Source organism: Notamacropus eugenii, chromosome 6 (assembly GCF_028372415.1).
Source record: "Notamacropus eugenii isolate mMacEug1 chromosome 6, mMacEug1.pri_v2, whole genome shotgun sequence".
Classification (NCBI taxonomy): domain Eukaryota; kingdom Metazoa; phylum Chordata; class Mammalia; order Diprotodontia; family Macropodidae; genus Notamacropus; species Notamacropus eugenii.
In genome coordinates this window covers 16961161-16983369 of record NC_092877.1, presented here as the reverse complement: position 1 = coordinate 16983369, position 22209 = coordinate 16961161, and the positions used below count along the sequence as shown (strand labels likewise).

Below are 22209 nucleotides of genomic sequence, written 5' to 3'. Positions count from 1 at the left end.
AGGTACTCATTGGAGTAGATGGCTGCTAAGGTCCCATTGGGTTCTTAAATCCAGGGACACTTTCAAGTTCCATCTTCATTATGAATACTACTATCAATGACTTTTTTTTCTCACATTGTATTTTTATCTATTTTGTCAAACATTTCCCAGCTGGTTCAGGCTACATGCTGAGAGTTTGCTACCTCTGACCTAAATCGTAAGTAAACAGAAAAATGTTAATTCAATCAACTCGGCATAAAGTAAACATCCTAGAATCGTGGAAGACAAGTCAGAAACCATTTGTCCAGTCTCTCCCCCAGGACAGGAATCCCTTTTGCAGAACTCCTGCTAGATGGCCATAGAGTATATGCTTAATTATATTTGGGCAGGTCACACGGCCTCCACCTCAGTGTCCTCATCTGTAAAAAAGGGACGATCACTCTTACTCTTCCTGCCTCACAGGGTTGATGTGGGGAAGGACTCTGGAAGTGATCAGATACTATATAAACAGCTGAATTCTTACACAAAGGAAAGGATGTTGGTTTTGGTGTAAGACGGTCTGGGTATGACTCTTACAAATTATGTGCAAGCTCGTCTCTCTAGGACTCAGTTCTTTACCTGTAAAATGAAAGGGAATGGGCTACACGGCCTCTGAGGTCCTTTCTACGCCAGACCCATCTGCCTGAGATCATCATTATCTCCAGCGACTGAGAACCAGGAAGACTTGGGTTCTCTTTCCATCTTTGAGACTCTGTGTACTATGTATAAAATGGAGAGTTTAGACTCAATGATGCCCGAAGTCCCCTCCAGCTCTGAGTCTATGATCATCTAAGTGTTTAGGGTAGTGTCCGGCACATAGTGAGTAGATGCTTAATTGATGTTTGATGATTGCTTGAACTAGGAAACATTCATTCTCCAAATGAGCTTTGTTGAGTAGATTTGGCCATGCTCTTGGCGCCACCTTCTGGCAGTTTGGTGTATGAACACATTGGTAGGGAACTCCAATGAAACCTCCCTTAATTAGAGTACTAGAGCATAAGAACAGGGTCCTGGTTTATTGAATAGTTTGGTTAAGGGAGATAGGAGAAAGTCATTTTGTTCTGAATTTATCAGATACCTGCTGTGTAGGGCTGAATCTTTCTTTGATCTCTGCTCATCTCAAAAGACCTCCCGGGCTATGAATTCTCATTACCCAGTCACTAAGGATGAAGAAAATGATGGGGCTGCATCTGGTCTGGTTCCAGGAGTTCCCCTGGAAGGATTATTTCCTTTTCATGTTAAATCTGAAAATATGCTTATTTTCTGGTGATTTGCCCACTTCTCTTGGAAGTGGAGTACTGGCAAAGGATTTCTGTGCGTTTGCATTGGAATCCTGATGGGTTAGAATTTCAGGAGGCCAGCTAGTCCGTTTGCCTGCTTCTGGATAACGAGAAAAAGCCCTCAAGACTCAAAATAATAACTAGCGTTTGTATAATGCTTTAAGGCAGGCAGAAGATTTTATAAAGAGCTCATTTTGTCCGCACAGCAACCCTGGAAAGTTCATACTACTATTAACTCCCATTTTTCAGATGGGGAAACTGAGCCACATGGAGGTTAAGTGACTTGCACAAAGTCATACATCTAGTAAGTGTCTGAGACCAGTTTTAAACTCATCTTTCAGATTCTAGGTTCAGCTGCCCCTAGAGTTACTTGGCTTAAGGTTGATCTGAAGGCAGGATGCCCTGAACTGAAATTCTGACTCAGACATTTACTAGCTTTTACCCTGAGTAACCTTCTCAGACTCAGTTTTCTCATCTGTAAAATGGGGATAATAATAGCACCTATCTCCCGGGGTTATGGTGAGTTAATATTTATAAAGTGATTTGCAAACCTTAAAGCGTGCTATCAATGCTAATTATTATTAATTGTAGAACCACAGACCTTCACTATCATCCTTCATAATTGAAGAGGACCAATGTGACATCATGATGTCAAAGTCAACGTATATACAGTGTGTTCGACTGTAGCTGATTAAACCAATATGAGCTTGGAAGAGTCTACCACAGGTTGGGCACAAACAGCCCATATAAACATTTGGGAAGGACTATTATTATTAACCGAAGGTCTCAGAGCCCATCTGGCTCAACTCTTTCATTTTACAAACAGGGAAACTGAGGCTGAGACTTGAGTGACTTGCCCAAGGTCACACACAGTCTTAAACTCCACTGACCTTGTGTGCGGATGTTCTGGAGTATGAAGTACAGGTATTCCCCACAAATCCCAGCTGCATCCACAAACTCCTCTTGACTCATGCTGCACAGCTGAAGTCCACTGATGTTGAAATGACAGAAAGAGATGGAATTGATGTCCAACTTGTACTGGTCACAGCAGAACTGGAGCCACTCCCAGACATGGCGCTTTGTCCAGTACTCGGGGGGGACGGATGTCCAGTAGGAGTCACAGGCTAGAGGACAGAAGAGGAAGATTCAGGGGACAGCTCTTCCTGAAAGTCACCTGGAAAGGGCTATTCTCTACTAGCTTGTCCTAATAGTGGGATAAGCTGAAAGTCCTACCTCCCTCTTACCATTCCCACCTCCTACCTTCCTAGACCCCTCACCATAAGTTGCTCAGTTGTGCAGCTAGGTCCAAAATAGCCCTTTAAAGGGAGGAAGAAAACTAGAGAGGACTGGGTAGTATGAAACCAAAGTGCCAACAGCCAGTCGCCATCATATCGAAGAAATACTTCCTAAGGATTGAGACCTGGGTAAAACTGTACACAACTTTCTTTCACACCTTAAAACATTGTTTTTTTCACTTTTCAAAATGTCCCCATTAGGGAGAAATGAAAGAAAAAGTCTCTCAAACCAACCACTTAAGGATAAATTCAGTTAAGCCAGGTAAAAGGAGGGGATAGACAAAGACTCGGAGACATAGCTCTCTCTTCCTGGGTGGAAAGAGCTCACGTGTCATCTGGTATCTTCCTCTTTTAATTCATTACACTGACTAATTAGGGGCTGGGCTCTATAATTTCTGCTCTAAGATTTCTTCTCTACATTTCAGTGCCTTGGATCAATACACAGGTTGCCCAGTCCTAGTTATAACTCTGGTCCTCAGGATGGAAGTGAAGGCAGGGGAACCAATTTGTGGATAATAGAATCCTGCTATGGGCCCAGAATCCTGAAGCCCATCTCCAGCGTAAAGTATAGAGTGATTACTTTAGGGGATAAAAAAAATAAAAGGAATGAGAAAAAAGGTACTTTATTTTGCTTTAGATGTTCTCAGGATCTATTCTAGGAGATTACTTCATATTGGCAAGCTCTTCTTGGGCCACTCTTGCCAGTTTCTGCCTTCCCTTACCACAGAGTCATTCTCTGGTGTGTTGGATTTTTCCTGGATCCCTAACAGACCCTATCTCACCCACAACAGATGTCTCTTAGAAAGGAGAGGTGGGCACATTGCAGGAAAGTAAGTAGATAGGGCAAAAGGGGACCTTTGTCTTTGTTTCAAGGGACTTATTCACTTGACCCAATTCCTCTTTATTTGGAACTGTATGTACTAACAGAGATCCAATGGATTCTGGGATGGGGAGGCTGGGAGCTGTCAGGGTTTGATCAAAGGCAGAAGCCAAGTTGCCAACACACCCATAATGGCCCAGGGAAGGAGGAAGCCAGGAAAATCAGCAAGGATGGGAGGTCCAGTGCATTTAGGGGATGCAGGAAAAAAAACGGGATAGAATGCTCTGCAAATAGCTACAGGAAGAGTCCAATGTCTCTCAATAGTTCAGACTGCTTAGAGTCTATCCTTGTTAATCATCAAAGAATTTAGGCTGTGCCTTTCTTTTGGGGAGCAGCTAGTTGGAGCTATAGTGGATAGAGCACAGGAAGACTCATCTTCATGAGTTCCATTCTGGCTCTGGACAAGTCATTCCACCCTGTTTTCCTCAGTTTCCTCATTTGGAAAATGAGCCGGAGAAGGAAATGGAAAACTCCTCCAGTATCTTTGCCAAAACACCCCAAAATTGGGTCATGGAGAATTGAACCCTGGGACCAAATGGAAGAAGGAGTGACTGAATGATAAAACATTTATTAAGCTCTTACTTTGTCCTTAAAGCACTAAGCTGAGTCTTGGGCATACAAATAAAACATGAAGATAGTGATGGCTCTCAAGGAGCTCATACAATGTGGGAGAGAAGGCATTTGGGAGATATTAGCTGCAAGGCAGATGGAAAGGGCTATTTGGGGTGCAGCAGGAAAGCAAACAGTCAGGTCTCTACTGTTATTTTCTGTGATAAAATCGTATCTCTTTCTGATGTTGAATCAGTCGGTGTTGCCAAGGACTTTGGTGGGGAGAACTTTCTTTCCAGAGTCTTTGTAGCCATGGTTGCTCAGGAGCTGGGGATGCAGCACCATAACAGGTAACTGCTGCTTCAGGTCTTTATAGGTGTTGCTTTCCTGGGTGAAGGCTGAAGTGTCTGGGCTGGAAGCAGGACCAGAGATCTTGGAGGCATTTTTATTCCCAGTGGTCTGGTTTCTTTGGTCCAGGGCTATTTCCAGTGAGGAGTCAGTGATCAAGGTGATAATGGTGGTTTGACTTGCTAGGCCCCATGCCATCTGTCCTTTAGGGTGCCTTGATTCCTTGGCTATGCTGGCTCACCTTCCCAGAGGTGGTATCTGGTGGGGACGATCAGCCTTTCCACCATAGTGATGACTTACCTAGATAATGGCTTCAGGGGCTGGGCTAGAAGCAGAGCTGGTGGTCTGGTGGTTAGGGAATGGGGCATTGATATTTCCACAGCTCTGGACTGTATCCTTTGAGCACTGAGGGGGAGGGAGTGGTTGAAATGAATTGGCCAGCCGGCCCTATACCACTTCCTGCCTCTTCCTCCTTCTTCTATATGACAGATGTTCAAGAATTTAAAGATTGACTTTAGGTAGATGCCTCTCTTCCCTTAGTTTTCTCCAGGATAAAGAATCCTAGCTCCTTCAGTCAATTCACACATGTCATGAACTCAACGTCTTCCACCATTTTGGATTCCCTCCTCTGGACAATTTCTCATGTAACAATGTCCTTCTCAAACTTTGGTTCCCAGAACTGAGTACAACAGCCCAGGTATGAACTCCTGGGGTACTTGTGTTCTCCTCCATACTATAACTGATGGTCTCCACAAGTTCCTCAATCCCCCCATCACATGGTACCCAACTTTCTGGGGGCATCTAGGTGGCTCAGTGGCTAGAGCTCTGGGACCTAGAGCCAGGAGGACCTGAGTTCAAATTTGACCTTAGATATTTACTATGTGACCTTGGGCAAGTCATTTCACACCTCACTTTCCTCATCTGTAAAATGAGCTGGAAAAGAAAATGGCCAACCACTCCAGGATCTTTGCCAAAGAAAACCACAAATAGGGTCACGGAGAGTCGGACACAAGTAAAAACAACTAAACAAAGTGATAGTGTCTTTATGAACTTAGGATGGGCAGTAGAGTGTGGCACTTAGGTGACCTAGCGGATGTAGTATTGGATTCTGTTGTGAGGAAAACCTAAGCTTGAATCCCATGTCAGACACTTAGATATGTGACTTATATGGCAAATCACTTACCTTCTCTTGACCTCCCTTTCCTCAACTGTAAAATGAATAGCACCTGGGCTTTGCCAACCTTGAGGCGCTGTGGAAATTCTAGTTATTGCGGTTGTTATGGTTGTCTATGCCCATACTCATAGCCTGCCCATTTTCGTAGAACCTGCTTAAGTTTCCACTCTGTTAAAACTGCCTTTGAGAACCCAGCTCTCCTACATACCCCAATGATACATTGAAGAGGACTTTAATGGAGGAGTATATGGGCTTACCATGTATTTGTTGAATGAATGAATGTGTAAAAGATAAAGAATGATTAGTGGTAAATAGCAATAATTGATATTAATCTTCTTAATGCATCTTTCTTTCCCCATCTGTTATCATCTTTAAAACAGAACTTAGGATGTACTATCTGCACACAGAAAATAAACCAGCCCGTCCCTGATGGATTAGGTGCTCAGTTTCCCTGCCTGTAAAAAGCAAGAACTGAATGACTTGATTTTTTGAGGTGCCTCCCTGCTCTAAATTTTATGATCCCTTTAACAAAGGCAGTTGACAACCCAAAGCGCAGGAAACAAAGAACTTGAAGACCTAATCTCCAGTCTTATCTTCGCCACCAGTTAGATTCTGGGTTTCAGTTTGCTCCTAAGTCAAATGAAAACATTGACTTTGGGGTGAGAAATTTGGGGGGAGGAGGTGCATAGAGACTCATGGAGAGAATTCGCTAAGGAGGGGAAGGGTGACAAACTGTATTGAGTCTAGGATTTGAGTCAAACTCGGTTGTTCGTGTGACCAGAGGCAAGATGCTAACCTCATTAAGCATCTCTCTAAAATGAGGGAGTTGGACAAGACTTGAGGTGTGGAACACAAGGCAGAAGCTGAGTCAAATTAAAATGAAATTGGGAACTATTTAACGGAATAAGGCAAAATATAATAAAATGTAGACAAAATTACATTTGAAAATTCAACATGTGGCCTTAGGTGTGGATGAGTGGTTTTGGTTTCTATATGAGTTTGATGCCATTGGACCAGATGATTGCTGACATCCCTAAATCTGTGTTCCTATGACCACTTAGGTCCTTTATGGTGCTAATGTCCACAGTTGCTAATGCCTTCTTTCCCATTCAAGTAACCTACGCGTGCTTTGTGTGTATCTTGAATGGGAGGGCTAGGTGTCACCATAGTGCACTGAGCTCTGGGCCTGCAGTCAGGAAGACTCATCTTTCTGAGTTCAAATCTGACCTCTAATACTAGGCATATGGCCCTGGGAAAGTCACTTCACCCTGTTTGCCTCAGTTTTCCCATCTATAAAATGAGCTAGAGAAGGAAATGGAAAACCACTGCAGTATCTTTGCCAAGAAAACCCCCAAAGAGGTCATGAAGAATCGGATGGAACTGAAATAACTGAACAACATATAAGCACATGCATTTATCTGTATATCTTGTATTTATATGTTGTCTTCTCCATTAGAATGTGAGAGTAGGGGCTATGCGTTTTTTTTTTTTAATTTAGTCTTGCTTAGTTTTTCTTGGAATCCCAAACTCTTAGTACAGTGCCTGACTCAGAGTGACCATTTATTGGCTAATTGTGGTTCATAAATCAAACATATGCCATAATTAAATCAGCAATGTTATTGCTCCTGGAAAGTTAATTGACTCCAATATGGTCCTACTTACCATCCCTGAAAACATTCAGAACCACAATACCCCTCCTAGGACACCACTAGAATGTGAAGTCCTTGAGGGCAGGACTTATCTGGTTTTTTGGGGGTTTTTTTTGGTATCCCCAGTGCCGTGCACAATGCTGGGAACACCTGATAAATGGTTTTTTATTCATTCATTCAGATCTTGGTAACACCCCCATGGAGAGAGTCAAGAGCAGGTATTATAACTTGACTTGGTCAAAGAAAACAATGAAGAATTGGTGAAGTCAGTGAGGGGGAGTGGGGTACCACCCCAGGACCAGGCTCCTCAGTGTTTGCTCTCCTTGGAGGGGCCCCCTTGAGACAACAGCGCCCTAGAAGCAAGGATTGGCTGTTTCTTCTCATTTCTACCTGAAGGTAACCTAAGGGCCCTCTGGCTTTCCTGGTATCCTGGCTGGATTATTAACCTTGAAATTTTTCAGTAGTTGGTTCTGAAACTTTGCCCTGGCTGTGATAAATATCAATGCTGTTGGCAATCAGAGAGCCACGGTTTCTTCTTTTTCATAGAACAATTCCTGCTGAGTTTCCTTCCCTCCCTTTGGCTGTTTGCTTTGGCTTTTTAGGAGGATCAGATTCTTTCTGGAAGCCAGGAGGACTTTATAGATTCAGAGAAATGCCTGGGTGGGGAATGGGTGCTGACACTGACCGTGAAGGTGTTGCTGGCACAGGGGAGCCTCCTTCCACAGCTCAAGCCTTTGAACACTTACTCACAGAGCCTGCCTTGTATATAATCTTGGAAGGAGTCAGAAAGCCAAACCATGACATGCTTTTAGGAGCAGGAGGGAAAAAAAAACCTCACAACTTATGCCAGTAACAGTCACTCAAAAAAATATATATATATATGCACACACACATATATATATAACCCAACAAAAAAATAATCTAGCCATCCAGAAGAGAAAATTGCAATATAGTTGACAGCTTTTTATTTCAGAGATTTTTAACCTGGGGTCTGTAAACTTTTTTTATAACTATATTATGACTGGATTCTTTGTAATCTTATATGCTTTATTTATTTTATGCATTTTAAAACATTTTTTCCTGGGAAGGGATCTTATGGGCTTTGCTATACTGCCCACGAGGTCATACACAAACAAAGTTAAAAACCCCTGGTCTATTTCTCTCTGTGCAGGGGAAGACAATCACTGACCGTCCCTAAGTAGGGGAAACTGAGAGAGACCAGTACTACACACTAGCAAAAATCAGGACTCTGGAAAATAATAATAGCATTTCTATAGTACTTTAAGGATTATAGGTTACTTTGCATAATTGTCTCCTTTGATCCTCACAGTAACTCTAGGAGGTGGGTGCTATGATTATCCCCACTTTACAGATGAGGAAACTGAGACAGACAGAGGTTAAGTGACTGGCCTAGGTTCACACAGGTAGTAAATGTCTGAGGCCAGACTTGAACTGAGGCTGAGGGAGGTTAAATAAATATCCCAGGGGCATACAGGCAGTAAGTGTCTGAGGCAGGATTTGAACTCCTGTCTTCCTGACTTCAGCTCCAATAGTGCCACTGAGTTGCCTCCTAAGACACCTTAGAATCACAGTGTCAGATTCAGAGCTGGAATGGACCTCTGACAGATATTTCATAGTTGTAGAAACTGAGGCCCATATAGGCTAAGTGGCTTGGCCAAGTCATACAGATAGTATCAGAGATAGAGTTTGAACTGGAGTCCTTTGGCTCCAAAGCAAACTTATTGAATGGAAGGGTCCTCAGAACATACAACATCAGAGCTGGGGGTAAGGAGAGGGGGGGAGAGAACTTAGAATTACCTGTGTGACCTTGGGTAGGTCAATTCACCTCTGGAGATTTCACTTTCCTCATCTATAAAATGATTAGACTAGGTCATTTCTGAAGTCACTTTTAGCTCTTGATTTATGGTTCAATGATCTGAAGAACACAGAATATCAGAGCTGAGAGGGAACCTTGGAACCTAGAATGTTAGAGATAGAAGGTCTTTTAGGGATTCTCCAATCCAATACCTTCATTTCTACATTGGAGCAAAAGGAGACCCCACCAGGAGTAGTGACTTAGCCAAGGTGACAAAGTTAGCAACCAAACAAGAGAGAGTCCAGTTCAGTCCAGTCGCCTTGCCAGGACACCTCAGTGGGGTAACCTTTGCAACATGACAAATGAAGGACAAATCAAAAGAAGTCCTACTTTAGTTATCTTAAAATGAATGACAGCATAGACCAAGTATGTGCATAACTTCCAAAAAAAATAGATGAATTCAGAAGTGGCAGATTCCAAAGGGATTGTTAAGGGAAACTTGGCTGTTTGAGGCCCATCCCCATTGTCCAAGGCCAGTGTCAGGGGGGACAGCCATACCTGTTTTCTGGGTTTGATGGACCATGGAACTGGCTCAAGTCTTGTTGTGCAAGTCACTTAACATCTATGAGGCTTCACTTCTTATTCTATAAAATGGGAGGGTTGGATTAGATGACGGGACCTGGGATCATAAGAGATAGCCTAGAGGTCCCTTTGATCTCTAGAGCTTATGGGCCTATTTTACATTTGTGATATTTTTAATTTTGCTACTAATCAGCAAAGAAACCAATTCCAGATGTTCACGTCTTGAGGATGGGGAAGGGAATATTAAGTTCCTATTATGTGCCAGGCACTTTGTAAACATCTCAACTGATGCTCACAACAGTCCTGGGAGGTGGGTGCCATTATTATCTCCATTTTACAGATGAGGAAACTGAGGCAGAGTGACTTACCCAGGGTCACAGAGTTAGGAAGTATCTGAGGCTGGGAGTCCAAACCCAGTGATCTATCTACTGCATGACCTAGGGACATACAAGAGATGTTTTTATAAAGTGGTTGTGCCCAGGAAAGTTCTAAGAGAAGCCCTATTGCTCTCTTGCCTTTCCTTGGCAAAGTATGATGTCCCTAAGGAAGGTTAAAGTCTTTATTGATCAGCGGATGAGGTCTTTAATGAGGCTACTCTTGGGCCATGTGTTTCCCTGCTAGGGTCATATGCTTTTGAAGGAACGGAGTCCATATCTGTCTATATGTAGCCACTTCCTTTTCTTCCTGATCTCCTCTCTCTCCAATGCTATTGAGTCGAAATGCAGCACCTGGAGCCACTTTAGTCTGTGAATTTGGCAGAGATACTGGAGTGCTTTGCCATTTCCTTCTCCAGCTCTTTTTATAGATGAGGAAACTGAGGCAAATAGGATTAAGTGACTAGCCCAGGCTGGACTCCAGGTCTGGCACTCTTAGTTATGAGTTCACCTATATGTGCACATGTCTATGTATATATATGTATAAATATATACATGTATACACATATCACATGTGTGTATTGTATATACACACACATGTACATGTTGGAAAAGGAAATGGCAGATCAGTCCAATATCTTTGCCAAAGAGAACAGCAAATGGGGTCACAAAGAATTGGACAGGACTGAAAACAATAGAGCAAAAATATGTGTGTTGTGTGTACGTAGGTACATATGTATATGTGTGTGTGGTATATATACATATATGTCTGTAAATATGTATATATTATATATATGTATGTATGTATGCATAAATATGGGCACACTACCTTAAGAGGTGGCAAATAGAATTTGTGTATTTTGGACTGAACACTTAAAGATTGTGTGGCTTTTTGGTAGGTAAAGAAAGGGAATAAACATTTATACTTCCATCAACTATGTACCAGGTACCATGCTGAGTGCTTTATAAATATTATCTCAATTGGTAGTTCAGGAAAGGTGTGGAGCTCTGTGGCCTATCCTTTGGGGGCCTGCTTCCTTATGATCCCCATACAGCTGTTTGCCATATGAAGGTGAAGTGAATCAGGAGCTCAGAGGAAATGCTGTGAGCTCCTTAGGGTCAAAGAATGACTCTAAGTGTGCATAACTGGACACCTGCTCATGAAAAACATGCTGAAATACACTCCCAGTAAAAATGATTTTTTTTTTCCATTAAGAGTGGAAATCTAACTTCTTTGTCCTTTGGTTGGTTGTGAACAGTCGTGAGACTGGCAACTATGTGATTGGTGGTAGTAATATTGCAAGATCTTGTCCACATTAGGACTCAGAGAAGGGGGCTTTCCCCATAAGATACTCAGCCTTGAAGAGAGAAATGACCAGTACAAAATAATTTATGGTGGCACAGTGGATAAAGCACCAGCCCTAGAGACTGGAAGACCTGAGTTCAAATGTGACCTCAGACACTTGAAATTATTAGCTGTGTGACCCTGGGCAAGTCACTTAATCCCAATTGCCTCAAGAATGACAAACAAAATAAAAATAAAAAAACAAAGTAATTTAAAGAACTAGAAATCAGGAGGCAGACTGTCTGGGTCAGGGGAAGACCTAGTTTGGACACCTTTGCACCTGGAATTAAAATCATTTATTAGCATAAGGAATTGGGAAAGAATTCTGCCCAGGGCAGTGCTTGAGACTGGTAAGAGGTAAGAGGATATGCAGTGCATGGTCCAATGAATTAAAGCTTTGTGAGTGAAAGAAATAGTTTTATGAGGAGGAAAAAAAACCCCAACAAAATGATAAATTGCTTCCAGGTTTCCTCCCAGAACTGGTCTGACCCCATCCACAAGACCGTTTTCCCTTTTCCTTCCAAGTTTGTGGAGTGATTTAACTTGAGTGGGAAAAAAAGAGCCCTGGAGAAATGGAAGAAACATAAATGGAAAGAAGTGAAAGGTTGGCAGGCTCATTGGAAAAGGATTTGGCCTCAACAGTGTATAAAGAATGTGTCTGATGAAGACCAAGAAGCCATTTTTCATGGACAGTCCTGTAGTCCAGAATGGCCCAGAATACCTCAGATCTGGCCACAAGATGCCAAGGAATTCCTTGCCAAATTACATCAAGCATGAGAGAGTTCATGGCCACAAGTCATAGGGGCTACACCCAACATTGCAAACATGCCACGAGCCATGATGGCTTCCAAAGCCTTCTGTCATCTCCTCTTCCTCACCTTTCACAGGCAGTACGTGTGCCTTGAATAAGATACACCTGGGTGGTAACCTGTGGGCTAATCAGAGTCAGAGACTAATGTGGCAGACAGAATGCAAAAGGAAGAAGTAAATTATTGGACGTTGGTTAATGTCCAGTTGGTCAAAGACTTAGTCAAATGGGCAAAAGTTTAGAAATATGGAGGTAGGGCTTGGGTTAGGGTTAGAGTTGGTGCTCATTAAGAGGCCATGTGGTTACTCTGTTCTCAAGATTAGGGATGGGAAAAGAATATTTAAAGAGTGTGAGAAATTAAAGCTATACATGTCCCAGCATCCAATCAGACCTCTCTGTTTTGTAACTGTGGGATGGCAGTGGAGGGCAGAGGTGGGGAGGAGTTTCACAATTAATGAAATGAGAATATTTTTAAAGGAATAGTTTCATGACTTTAGAGTATATATGATAGAACAAACTGTTCTCAAGATCCTTAAGAGGAGGACTTGTTCTTGTCTTTTTATCCAAAACCTCCAACAAAGAGCTTTGTATGCAGTTGGCACTTAATAAATGCTTGTTAATTTTAGCCTGCTTTGATCATAGACTCATAGTGTTAGAGTTGGCAAGAAAGGGGCTTGGAAGCCATCAAGTCCACCTCCTTCATTGTATCTATGAGGAAACTGAGGCACAGAGTGGTAAGGTGACTTATCTAGGATCATATAGTAAGTGTCTTAAGCGAGATTTGAACATAGGTCTTCCTGACTTCAAGCACAGCACTCTATCTACTATTATATGATTAGCTGATACGATGAAAGTAAAAATAGTCAAACAGTCCAGAGCTTCTTGAATTCTTAATTAGAGCGATTTAGATGAACTCAATTTTAGTAAACACCTGAGTATGGCTCACATATATTTATGAATACCCTTCGAGGCAAATAATATAAGTATTGTTATTTCCATTTTAGAGATGAAGAAACCAGTAGTGAAAGGACTCAATGACTTACCTGAGGTCAGACAGATAGTGTCAAAGGGGTAGAACTGGAACCCAGGTCCTCTAACTGGGGAGCCGGTGCCCTTGCCACTTTACCAACCTTTCCTCCTCCCATCTTACTTTCCTTTGGACAAGAGTGGGACTCAGTGGACCAATCTTCCCATGTGTAACTGTCTTCTCTACTAGGCAGCTAGGTGGCACAGTGGGAGTCAGGACTACCTGAATTCAAATCTTGACCCAGGATGTCCCTCGTCGCTGGAACGCTCTTTCATCTCCACCTACTGGCTTCCCTGGTTTCCTTTAAGTATCTTTGTCCTGAATGTGGCTTCTTTTTACAGAACATATTTTTTTGCTTATCATCTTTCCATAAGATCATAAGTACCTTGAGGACAAAGACTACCTTTTACCTCTTTTTGAATTCCCAGTGCTTGCCACTGTACCTGGTACACAGAAGCTGATAATAATATAATAAACTGTTGACTGACTATTGACTGTTGTGTGACTCTCAGCAAGTCACTTAACTTCTATTTGTTTCAGATTTCTCAGTTATGACATGGAGATAATAATAGCACCTACTTCCCAGGTCAACGTAAGAATAAAATGAGATAACTCGTAAAAAGTTCTTTGCAAACCTTAAATCCCTCTTAAAGACCTCTTTTAAGATGATGTCTAAGGAAAATAAAACCCCATGGAAAACTCTTCATCATCCTGAACACTGCTTTGAGAACTGAACGTTTTTGCAAGCTCAAGCTAAGGTGAGATCTTGGGCAACTTGGGAGTTTGAATCCCAGCTAAGATCCTGGCATTTTTTTTTCACATCTTAAATATGTCTCCTGGCCAATTTCTCCCCCTATGAAAAGAGAGAGGCCTGGAGGGTTAGGAGGAGTTACTAAAACGTAATTTCAAAGATTGGAGTCATTTTGCAGATGGGGAAACTGGGGCATGTAATAGCAGCAGACATGTCTGCAGTAAAGGACCGAAGAGGAAACGTTGAGAGCCAGCATTCACCAAGAACCACCTGCCTTCCTCACCCAGGTGGTTTCCACTGGAGGCTCTCCATCAGACAGAAAGTCAAGTGTGGTCCTTTCCTAAGGAGCGCTAGCTGGCCAAGTAGCCTAGTGTACAGAGAGAGAGACAAGCATGGAAGCTTTATTTCTTTTTGACTGGTTGGTGATTTTCTTGGTGAGACAGGCTACTCTGAGGGCTCTGATGAGTTTGGATGAATGAATTAAGCCTCCCATTACCTTGGGATCACAGATTTAGAATACTCCCTCATTTTACGGATGAGGAAACCAAGGCTCAGGGAGATTAAAGGACTTTCCCAAGGTCACAGAGATAGGGATCATTAGGGGTGGAATTTGAACTCTGAACCTTTGACTCTTAGACCATAGAATTTTAGAACTTCTTCCAAAGAGATCATTTAGTCCTAACTCATCGAATTGAATGTTTAGTTGCACCGAGGGAGATAAGAGCTCCACTGCAGCCCTGGTCAATGCAATTTAATTATTTCTATCCAGAAAACAATGATCAAATGTTTGATTTGCTCTACCAGGAGCAAGTTACAGGGGTGAGAGGAGAGAATAGAAAGTAAGAAAGAAAATCCTACACAGTCCTTGGCCTCACGGACCTTGCATTCTACTGGGTACGACCAATCTGGAACATTATGTTCAATTGCTGCATTTTAAGAAAGTCATTGATAAGCTGGAATTTGTCCAGAAAGAGGATGACTAAGATGGTGGAGGAGGCCACTAGGTGGCACAGGGGACAGAGTGCTGGACCTGGAGTCAGGAAGACCGGAGTTTAAATCCTGCTTCAGACACCCACTAGCCGTATTACCTTGGGCAAGTCACTTATCTGCTGCGTGCCTCAGTCTCTGCATCTATAAAATGGGGATGATGGCCCCTACCTTGCAGGGTTGTTGTCAGGATCAAATGAGATCATGTATGTCAAGTTCTATATAAATACGAGCTATTATTTGTTCTTTCTCTTTTTTTTGTTTCCTTTCTCATTTCTCCTATTGGTTCGAATTCCTCTTTACAACATGACTAATGTGAAAATATGTTTAATATGAATTAAGGCTATATATCATATATTTGACATAAATATATATTTTCTATACCATATATTTAATGTCATATATTTAACATGTAAATATATAATATGTATGTAATATATAGTATATAATATATTGACATATAATATATACCATAGATTTAATATAAAAATATATCATATATTCAATATAATATATTATATATAATAGGTATCATATGTTTAATATAATACATATAATATATCATATATTTAAAATATAATATATCATATATTTAATATATAATAAATATATATCCTATATTGAATATGAAAAGGCTATATGTCAGATTGTATGCCCTCTTGAGGAGAAGGCAGGGAAAGGAAGGGGAGAAAATGTAGAACTCAAAATCTTATAGAAGTGAATGTTGAAAACTAAAAGCAAATAAATAAATAAATAGCTCTTATTATTAAAAACTGTGCCACATCATCTAAAAAGCAATTGGAGGAACTGGGAGTGCTTCACCTCAGCCCCAAGGCTTTGAGGGGGCATGAAGCTGCGCACGAAGAACTGCCAGGTGCAAGAAGGCTTCGGTTTATTCTGTCTGGTCCTGGAGGGCAGAATTAAGAGCGACAGGTAGGATTAGCTAAAAAGCAGATTTAGGCTTGATGTCAGGAAATCCTTGTTTATGAAGAGAGCTGTCCAATAGAAGAATGGGCTGTCTTGGGAGGTGCTAGTTTCTTCTCTTGTTGGAGGTCTTCAAGCAGGGGCTGGATGGATGACTTGTTACCTAGTCCAGTGAAAAGGGATCCCGCTCCAATATAGTTTGACCAGTGTGGACACTGAGCTCCCTTTGGACCCCCAGATTGCTGTGGAATCATGGCATGGGGGAGGTGTGGTTGGTTCAGATTCTGTCCACTCTGGAGTGGCAGGGATGCACAGGTCCAAGAAAGGACGTTGTCACGGGATGAACAAAAGATTGGAATTAGGTTTAATGGCACCTCCAATTAGCTTGAGTTTCAGGTTATGGATGTGAACCTGCCTCTGAATTCGAACTCACCAACATGAGCGCTCACAGACCCGTTCACTTAACCTGACCTCTCCATCTGTAACTAATGCCTACCTTGCCTCCATACTCAGAAAATAGATTACACTGCGGTATTTCCCTCCTTCTCTCTCTCCTCTCCCTGCCAATCTATGCATAGACAGAAAGGATGTCGTGGCTCTAAATAGCCCATGAATTCCAGTGACCTTTTAGGTCCCTTCCAAATTTAAGATACTGTGATTCCATGAACACTCTCATTTTACAGAATGGGGAAACTGGGACATATGGCAGCTTCCCTCTGGAATGGACACTACTTTCTTTTTTTATTTTTAGGGACTTTATTTTATTTTTTAATTGGATAAATAAAATAAGCATCTTCATAACAGTGTAATAAAAAGATAATTGCACATGAAACTGCAAATCAGTTGTGTACAACTTGTATTTCTTTCACATATATATAAACATATATACAGCAAAGTTAGCATGTAAATATTTTCCCCTTTTTTTCTTCTTTCTCCTCTCACCTCACATGGTAAAAATGCAACTCACAAGACTTCATACACTTGCTAAATATGCACCTAAACCATTGTTTATCTATGCAGACACCACAAATTTCCTTTCTTAATTCATGCATTAGTAAAGTTTTGTTCAATTGCCTGGACAAATGTCATATCCATTCATACAACTATAACTTGTTCCAGACTCTGACAGTACTTTCTGAACTGCATTGTTGAAAGGATAGCCCCCTTTCCGTGTGATTTCCCTTAGTGATCTTGTCAGTTCCTAAGGATTCAATTCCAATCTCTCTGTAGATGACACACTGAGCCTTCCTCTCTTAGTGACCTAGAGTCCCCCAGGATGGCAATGTTGCTTTCATTTTTGGCTCCTCACTCTCACTTACCTCCTAGATCTAATCCATTGTCAAATCTGGTGATTTTTACCTTCACATCACCTCTGGTATTTGTCTCCTCTCCACTCACACAGCCACCACTCTAGAGTAGATCCTCATCTCTCACACCTGGACCACTGCATTTTAGAATGATTGCCTGCTAATTGGCCTTCCTCACACACCTTCCACTCAGCTGAATGCTAGTGGCTCCAGGATGAAGCTTAAAGTCTCTATTTAGCAAATAGAGCACTTTACAACCTAACCCCTTTCCACTTTTCCAGTCATGCTATGTTACATTATGTGCTATACAATCGATTGACCCATGCCTACTTGGCATTGTTCCCAACTTTTTCATCCAGCCTTTGCACTGATTGTCCACGTCTGGAATGCTCTCCCTCCTCAGCCCTGTCTCCTGGTTTCCCTGACTTCCTTCAAAATTCAGTTTAAATTCCACCTTTGGGAAGCCTTTCCTGGGCCCCCCATCTCCTAACACCTTAGCTTCTGTGATTACCCTATATCTTCTCTCTGTATATCTTGTATATTCCTAGTTATTTAAATGGGAGCTCCTTCAGGGTAATGACCATATCTCTGCATTTCCTTGTATCCCTAGCACTCAGTATGGCATATAGTAAATGCTTAATAAATACTTGCTGATTAATTGATTCAACCTAATATCCTTTCTCAGCATTTTAAGGCAAGGTGACATGATGAAATTTTCCAGCTGTCCTTGTGTAAAGACCACCCAGAATAATAACCCATGAGGTTTATTTGAAGAAGCAATATTTAATGTACATATGTATATGAAAGTGTATTGGATTTGGAGAGAGAGGACCTGAATCCAATCTCCAACAAATAATTAACCTTTTGGGGGGGCTTCTCTTTTCTTAATTCATAAAATGGTAGGATTGGGTAAAATTGCTACTTTTGTTATATTGGCCCTGCCTACCCATGAACAATAAACATCTCTACAATTATTCAAATATGATTTTATTTGCATAGAAAGCTTTTTATTGTTTTGTCTATATAGTTTCTGGGTTTGTTTTGGCAGGTGTACTCCCAGGTATTTTTAGGAGATCTTGAGAATGAAAAATAGGGGCCATAATCATTTTGCAACATCTTCAGGTCCATCTATATAGAAATCCCCCAACCACCTGGTGGCCCACTAGTGGCGAGTAGAGAGTAATAACAAGCAAAACAAGCAAGAGTATAGAAAAGCAGATGGCCTCATTCATTGCTAGAACTACTTACTGATAAGAGATGCTACAGTTTTATTTAAAAAGACTCCTTTCACAAATTAAAAGTATTTTGTCTCTTTAAAAAATGGTGGGATTGGACTAGATGACCTTAATGATCTCCCCTAATTCAACATCTGTGATCCTCTATTTTCTCCTGGTTCTTTTCCCTGATTACCTGGAGACACCCCTTCCTCTTGGTGGGAGAGCAGAAACCTCCCAGTGACACTGATCAGCCTAGAAAGTAATTGAGGTTAATTTCCAACCCGCCAAACCTCAGGTTTGACATGGATTCCGCGCCTTAACATACTTGTTTGATGTTCAAAGCCAGGGTAGTACTCTTCAGTCCCAAACAAGTCTGTCCACGACATTAGGGGGTCACAGAAGGATGTGTTGGGTAGGAAGGTGCTGTGGGTCACTGAGTCCAACATCACTCTGAAAGAGGAACACATGCATATGAGCTGGGGAACAGCATGACCAGGGAAGCAAGCCATCTGGAAACTGCTCACTGCACATAATCCCACTAATAGGATAATCACTGGCATTTTACCTTGTCCCTTCTTGGATTGTTATGCTTTTTAAAATTTTGGAGTCCTGACTTGCTATTTCATCAGCATAGGAATTCCTATTAATGAAAGTCTCCGTCACTGCAAATTAGAAACTCCCTTGGAAGTGCCTCCCAGTTTGGCACCGAGAGGTTTCAAGACTTGCCCAGGATCAGTCATATTTTTTTGAGGCAGGACTTGAATCCAGGTCTTTCAGATTTCAAGGCTAACCCTCTACCCGATATTTCACAAGGCTTCTTGTCATACTGTTAGTGCTCATAATATCTCTCTCTGGCATCTGCCACTCCCTCCCTTCTGCGCCACCCAATCCCTAAATCAGGCATCTAGAAATGCTCAGATCTTGGGTAAGCTCAGATTGAAGCACAAGGGATGGTTTTTAGTCCAAGACTATTGGAGTAAAAAGCATTTGAGTCGAGTCGGCAGAAGACTGGCCCTCAGGTCCTTTAGTTTTCAATCTGATATTCTAGTCTTTCAATCAATCAACCAAAAAATATTTATTTCTCTGAATACTATGTGCCAGGCATTGCAAATACAAAGACAAAGATGTCACAATCCTTACCCCTAAGAAGCCTACCTTCTACTATAACAACCAACTTATGCCATGTGAATAATTTGTGCAGAGCAGTTTGGGGGATATAGAGATGAATAACACACAGTTCAGTCCTCAAGAACCTTATATTCTAATACCAAAATAACTCTGATACAAAATAGAAAGGCACAAGAGAGGAAAAAAGAGAAAATTATATCAGCACTAAAGAAGGAAACATTTCCAGCTGGAGGATGGAAGAAGACTCCTAGCAAGAGGAAGCTTTTTGATTTGGACCTTGAAGGATGGGTAGGATTTCAACAGGGGAAAATGAAAATCAGGAGACTCAAATTAGGTGCCTACGGTATGAACTACATATACCAAGGGAAGGGTATGCAAGGATGTGTACAACACAGACTTTATGCTCCAGACACTCACAGTCTAATGGAGAGGCAATATGGTATTGCGGATGGGACTCAATCTTAAGAGTCAGAAGGAACTAGGATCAAATTCTGTTTCAGACATCTGTGACCCCGAGTCTCAGTTTTCTCATCTGTAAAGTGGGAAGGGGTTAAACTCAGCCCCTAAGGTCCTTTCCAGTCCAAAATTTGTGATCCTAAGACACATGTACCATTAATGATCGCACAAAGGAGACCTGGGTAGGTCCATGAAGGTGCTATGAGAAATGTGAGGAGAGTCTGGAAAGACTTCATGGAGGAGACGGCACACTAATTGGGTCTCAGAGGAAGAGAGAGGCTTTAATAGAGATGGCATGAGGGTCCCTTCCAGGAACATGGAATGTGGCCCACTGATGGGGGAGGGGAAGGGAAATATGAGATATGGAAAGGAAGATGGAGCAAAGGTCCAGAGATGAGAGAAGGTGGAACAGCCAAGGGATTTAGAATGGAGGAAGGAGCACATTCACAGAGCCAGCAAAACACAGTTTGGACAGAGGAAAGAGGCAGAGGTAAGAAAATGAAGTAAGGCAGCTGAGGGAGGATGGTGCCAGATTGCAGAGGCCCTTGAATGCCTGGAACAGAAGTTTGTACTCTCTTTAGTTAGTAAAAAACAAAACAAAACTTGACTCTATGAAAGCCTTCTTCTGTTACCTTGCTACATGTGGTGTGAAAGTGACCTTGGGAGTTCTTTGCTTTTTTTTCTTTTAAAATAAATAATCAAATTAACAAGTAAATGAAAATAATATAAATAAATAAAAATAAAAATTTAAAAATGCTTTTTATCAATTCCCTTTATTTCTGTATTGCTGTCATTTCTGGAAATATCCATCTCTTTTTCCTGACCTCCTCAAACTGAAACTTCCATTGCAGCCGAGAAAAACAGTTATACGAAAACACTGAATACAAGTGGCTTCACCTGACAATGTATGTGACATTCTGTCCTAGAAGATCCCCACCTCCTCGCCAAGTGGAACCAGTTTTCTTTATTTCGTCCTATTTTCTCTGGAGCCATTAGTGGTTTTTCAATTACTGAGTTCAACTTCCTCCTAGTGGTTTTTCTCGTTTAACATTGCTGCAGCCATGCCTCCCCCCACCTCCCCCCCCATTTTTGCACATCTTTCCTTATTTCTCTGAATTCTTTCTTCACATCTTTTTTTTCAACCAGACCTGTGATTTTATTGGTGTTGAGAATTTTGCACAAGGAACTCTCTTCCCTAGTGTAGCTGGGCACCTGTTCAACAAGTTAGAGCCTTCTAGGTAGTGCAGTTCGTAGAGCACCAGTCCTGAAGTCAGGAAGACCGAGATCAAATCCAGCCTCAGACGCTAATATGTGTGAGCCTGGGCATGTCACTTTATCCTGTTTACCTCAGTTCCTCATTGGTTAAATGAGCTGGAGAATGAAATGGTAAATCACTCCAGCATCTTTGCCAAGAAAACCCCAAAATGGTGTCACAAAGAGTCACTTAGCCCTGTTTGCCTCAGTTTCCTCATCTGCAAAAATAAGAAGGAAATGGAAAATCACTCTAGTATTGTTTCCAAGAAATGGGGTCAGGAAGAGTCAGACATAACTCAACAGCACCAAGACCACCAACAAAATATAGCGTCTAAGGCCTGATCCAGTGTGTATCAGAGACAAAACTGGAGCCCACGTCTTCCTGACTCTGGGGTCAGCTTGCTTGCTTGACTACACCAGGGCTACATCTTCCCAGCATTTTTTACTGTGTGATATTATTCCATCACATTTATGTTCCTTAGGAATTCAACCATTCCCTAAGCAGTAGACCTTGGGTTTTCAAAGTGAAGTCAGGTTAACCAACATTTATTAAGTGCTTATTGTGTGATAGGTCCCACCAAGCTGGAAGAGTCTTGAATATGGATAGACTTTATCTAACGAATCTTCACCCAAGGACAGGTCTGCCTATGTTTGGAGAATATCATCAGCTGCTCGACTACAGGATGATGGCTATTTCCACCATACCAATTCTCCAATCCAATACTTTCCTCAGTCTTTCCCCTCTCCAGTATCTTCCTTCTAAGATGACCTTTGGCATATTTTTCCACTTTACTTCTTTTATTTTTTGCAACATGGCTAACGTGGAAATATGTTTTGCATGACTTCATAGCAATAATGGGTGTCATATTTCTTACCTTCGCACTGGGTGGGGGAGGAAGTGAAAGGAAGGGGAGAATTTGGGACTGAAAATTTATAAAAACAAGATCACCTCCCATTCACACTTTCTTTTCTTGTATGTCTATGGTCCTTTGCACTGTTGTCTGCTGGATATGTTTCTAAATTCTTTGTGTGAAAGGCAC

The 22209-nt window shown here is 41.6% G+C and overlaps 1 protein-coding gene across 9 annotated transcripts in view; it reads right to left on the bottom strand.

Annotated features, from left to right (window-relative positions):
• Positions 1-22209, bottom strand: part of ELF5 (E74 like ETS transcription factor 5) — an 80329-nt gene that overhangs the window by 22755 nt on the left and 35365 nt on the right. For 6 of the 9 annotated variants that reach the window (XM_072619185.1, XM_072619188.1, XM_072619182.1 and 3 more), the window contains exons 2-3: positions 18657-18781; positions 2189-2422 (exon numbers count right to left, since the gene is read on the bottom strand). In XM_072619185.1, coding sequence (XP_072475286.1) covers positions 2189-2422; positions 18657-18777 — 355 coding nt within the window. In that variant the 5' untranslated portion in view covers positions 18778-18781. The remainder of the gene's footprint in view (positions 1-2188; positions 2423-18656; positions 18782-22209) is intronic. The other 3 variants (XM_072619183.1, XM_072619186.1, XM_072619187.1) reach the window with 1 other exon arrangement.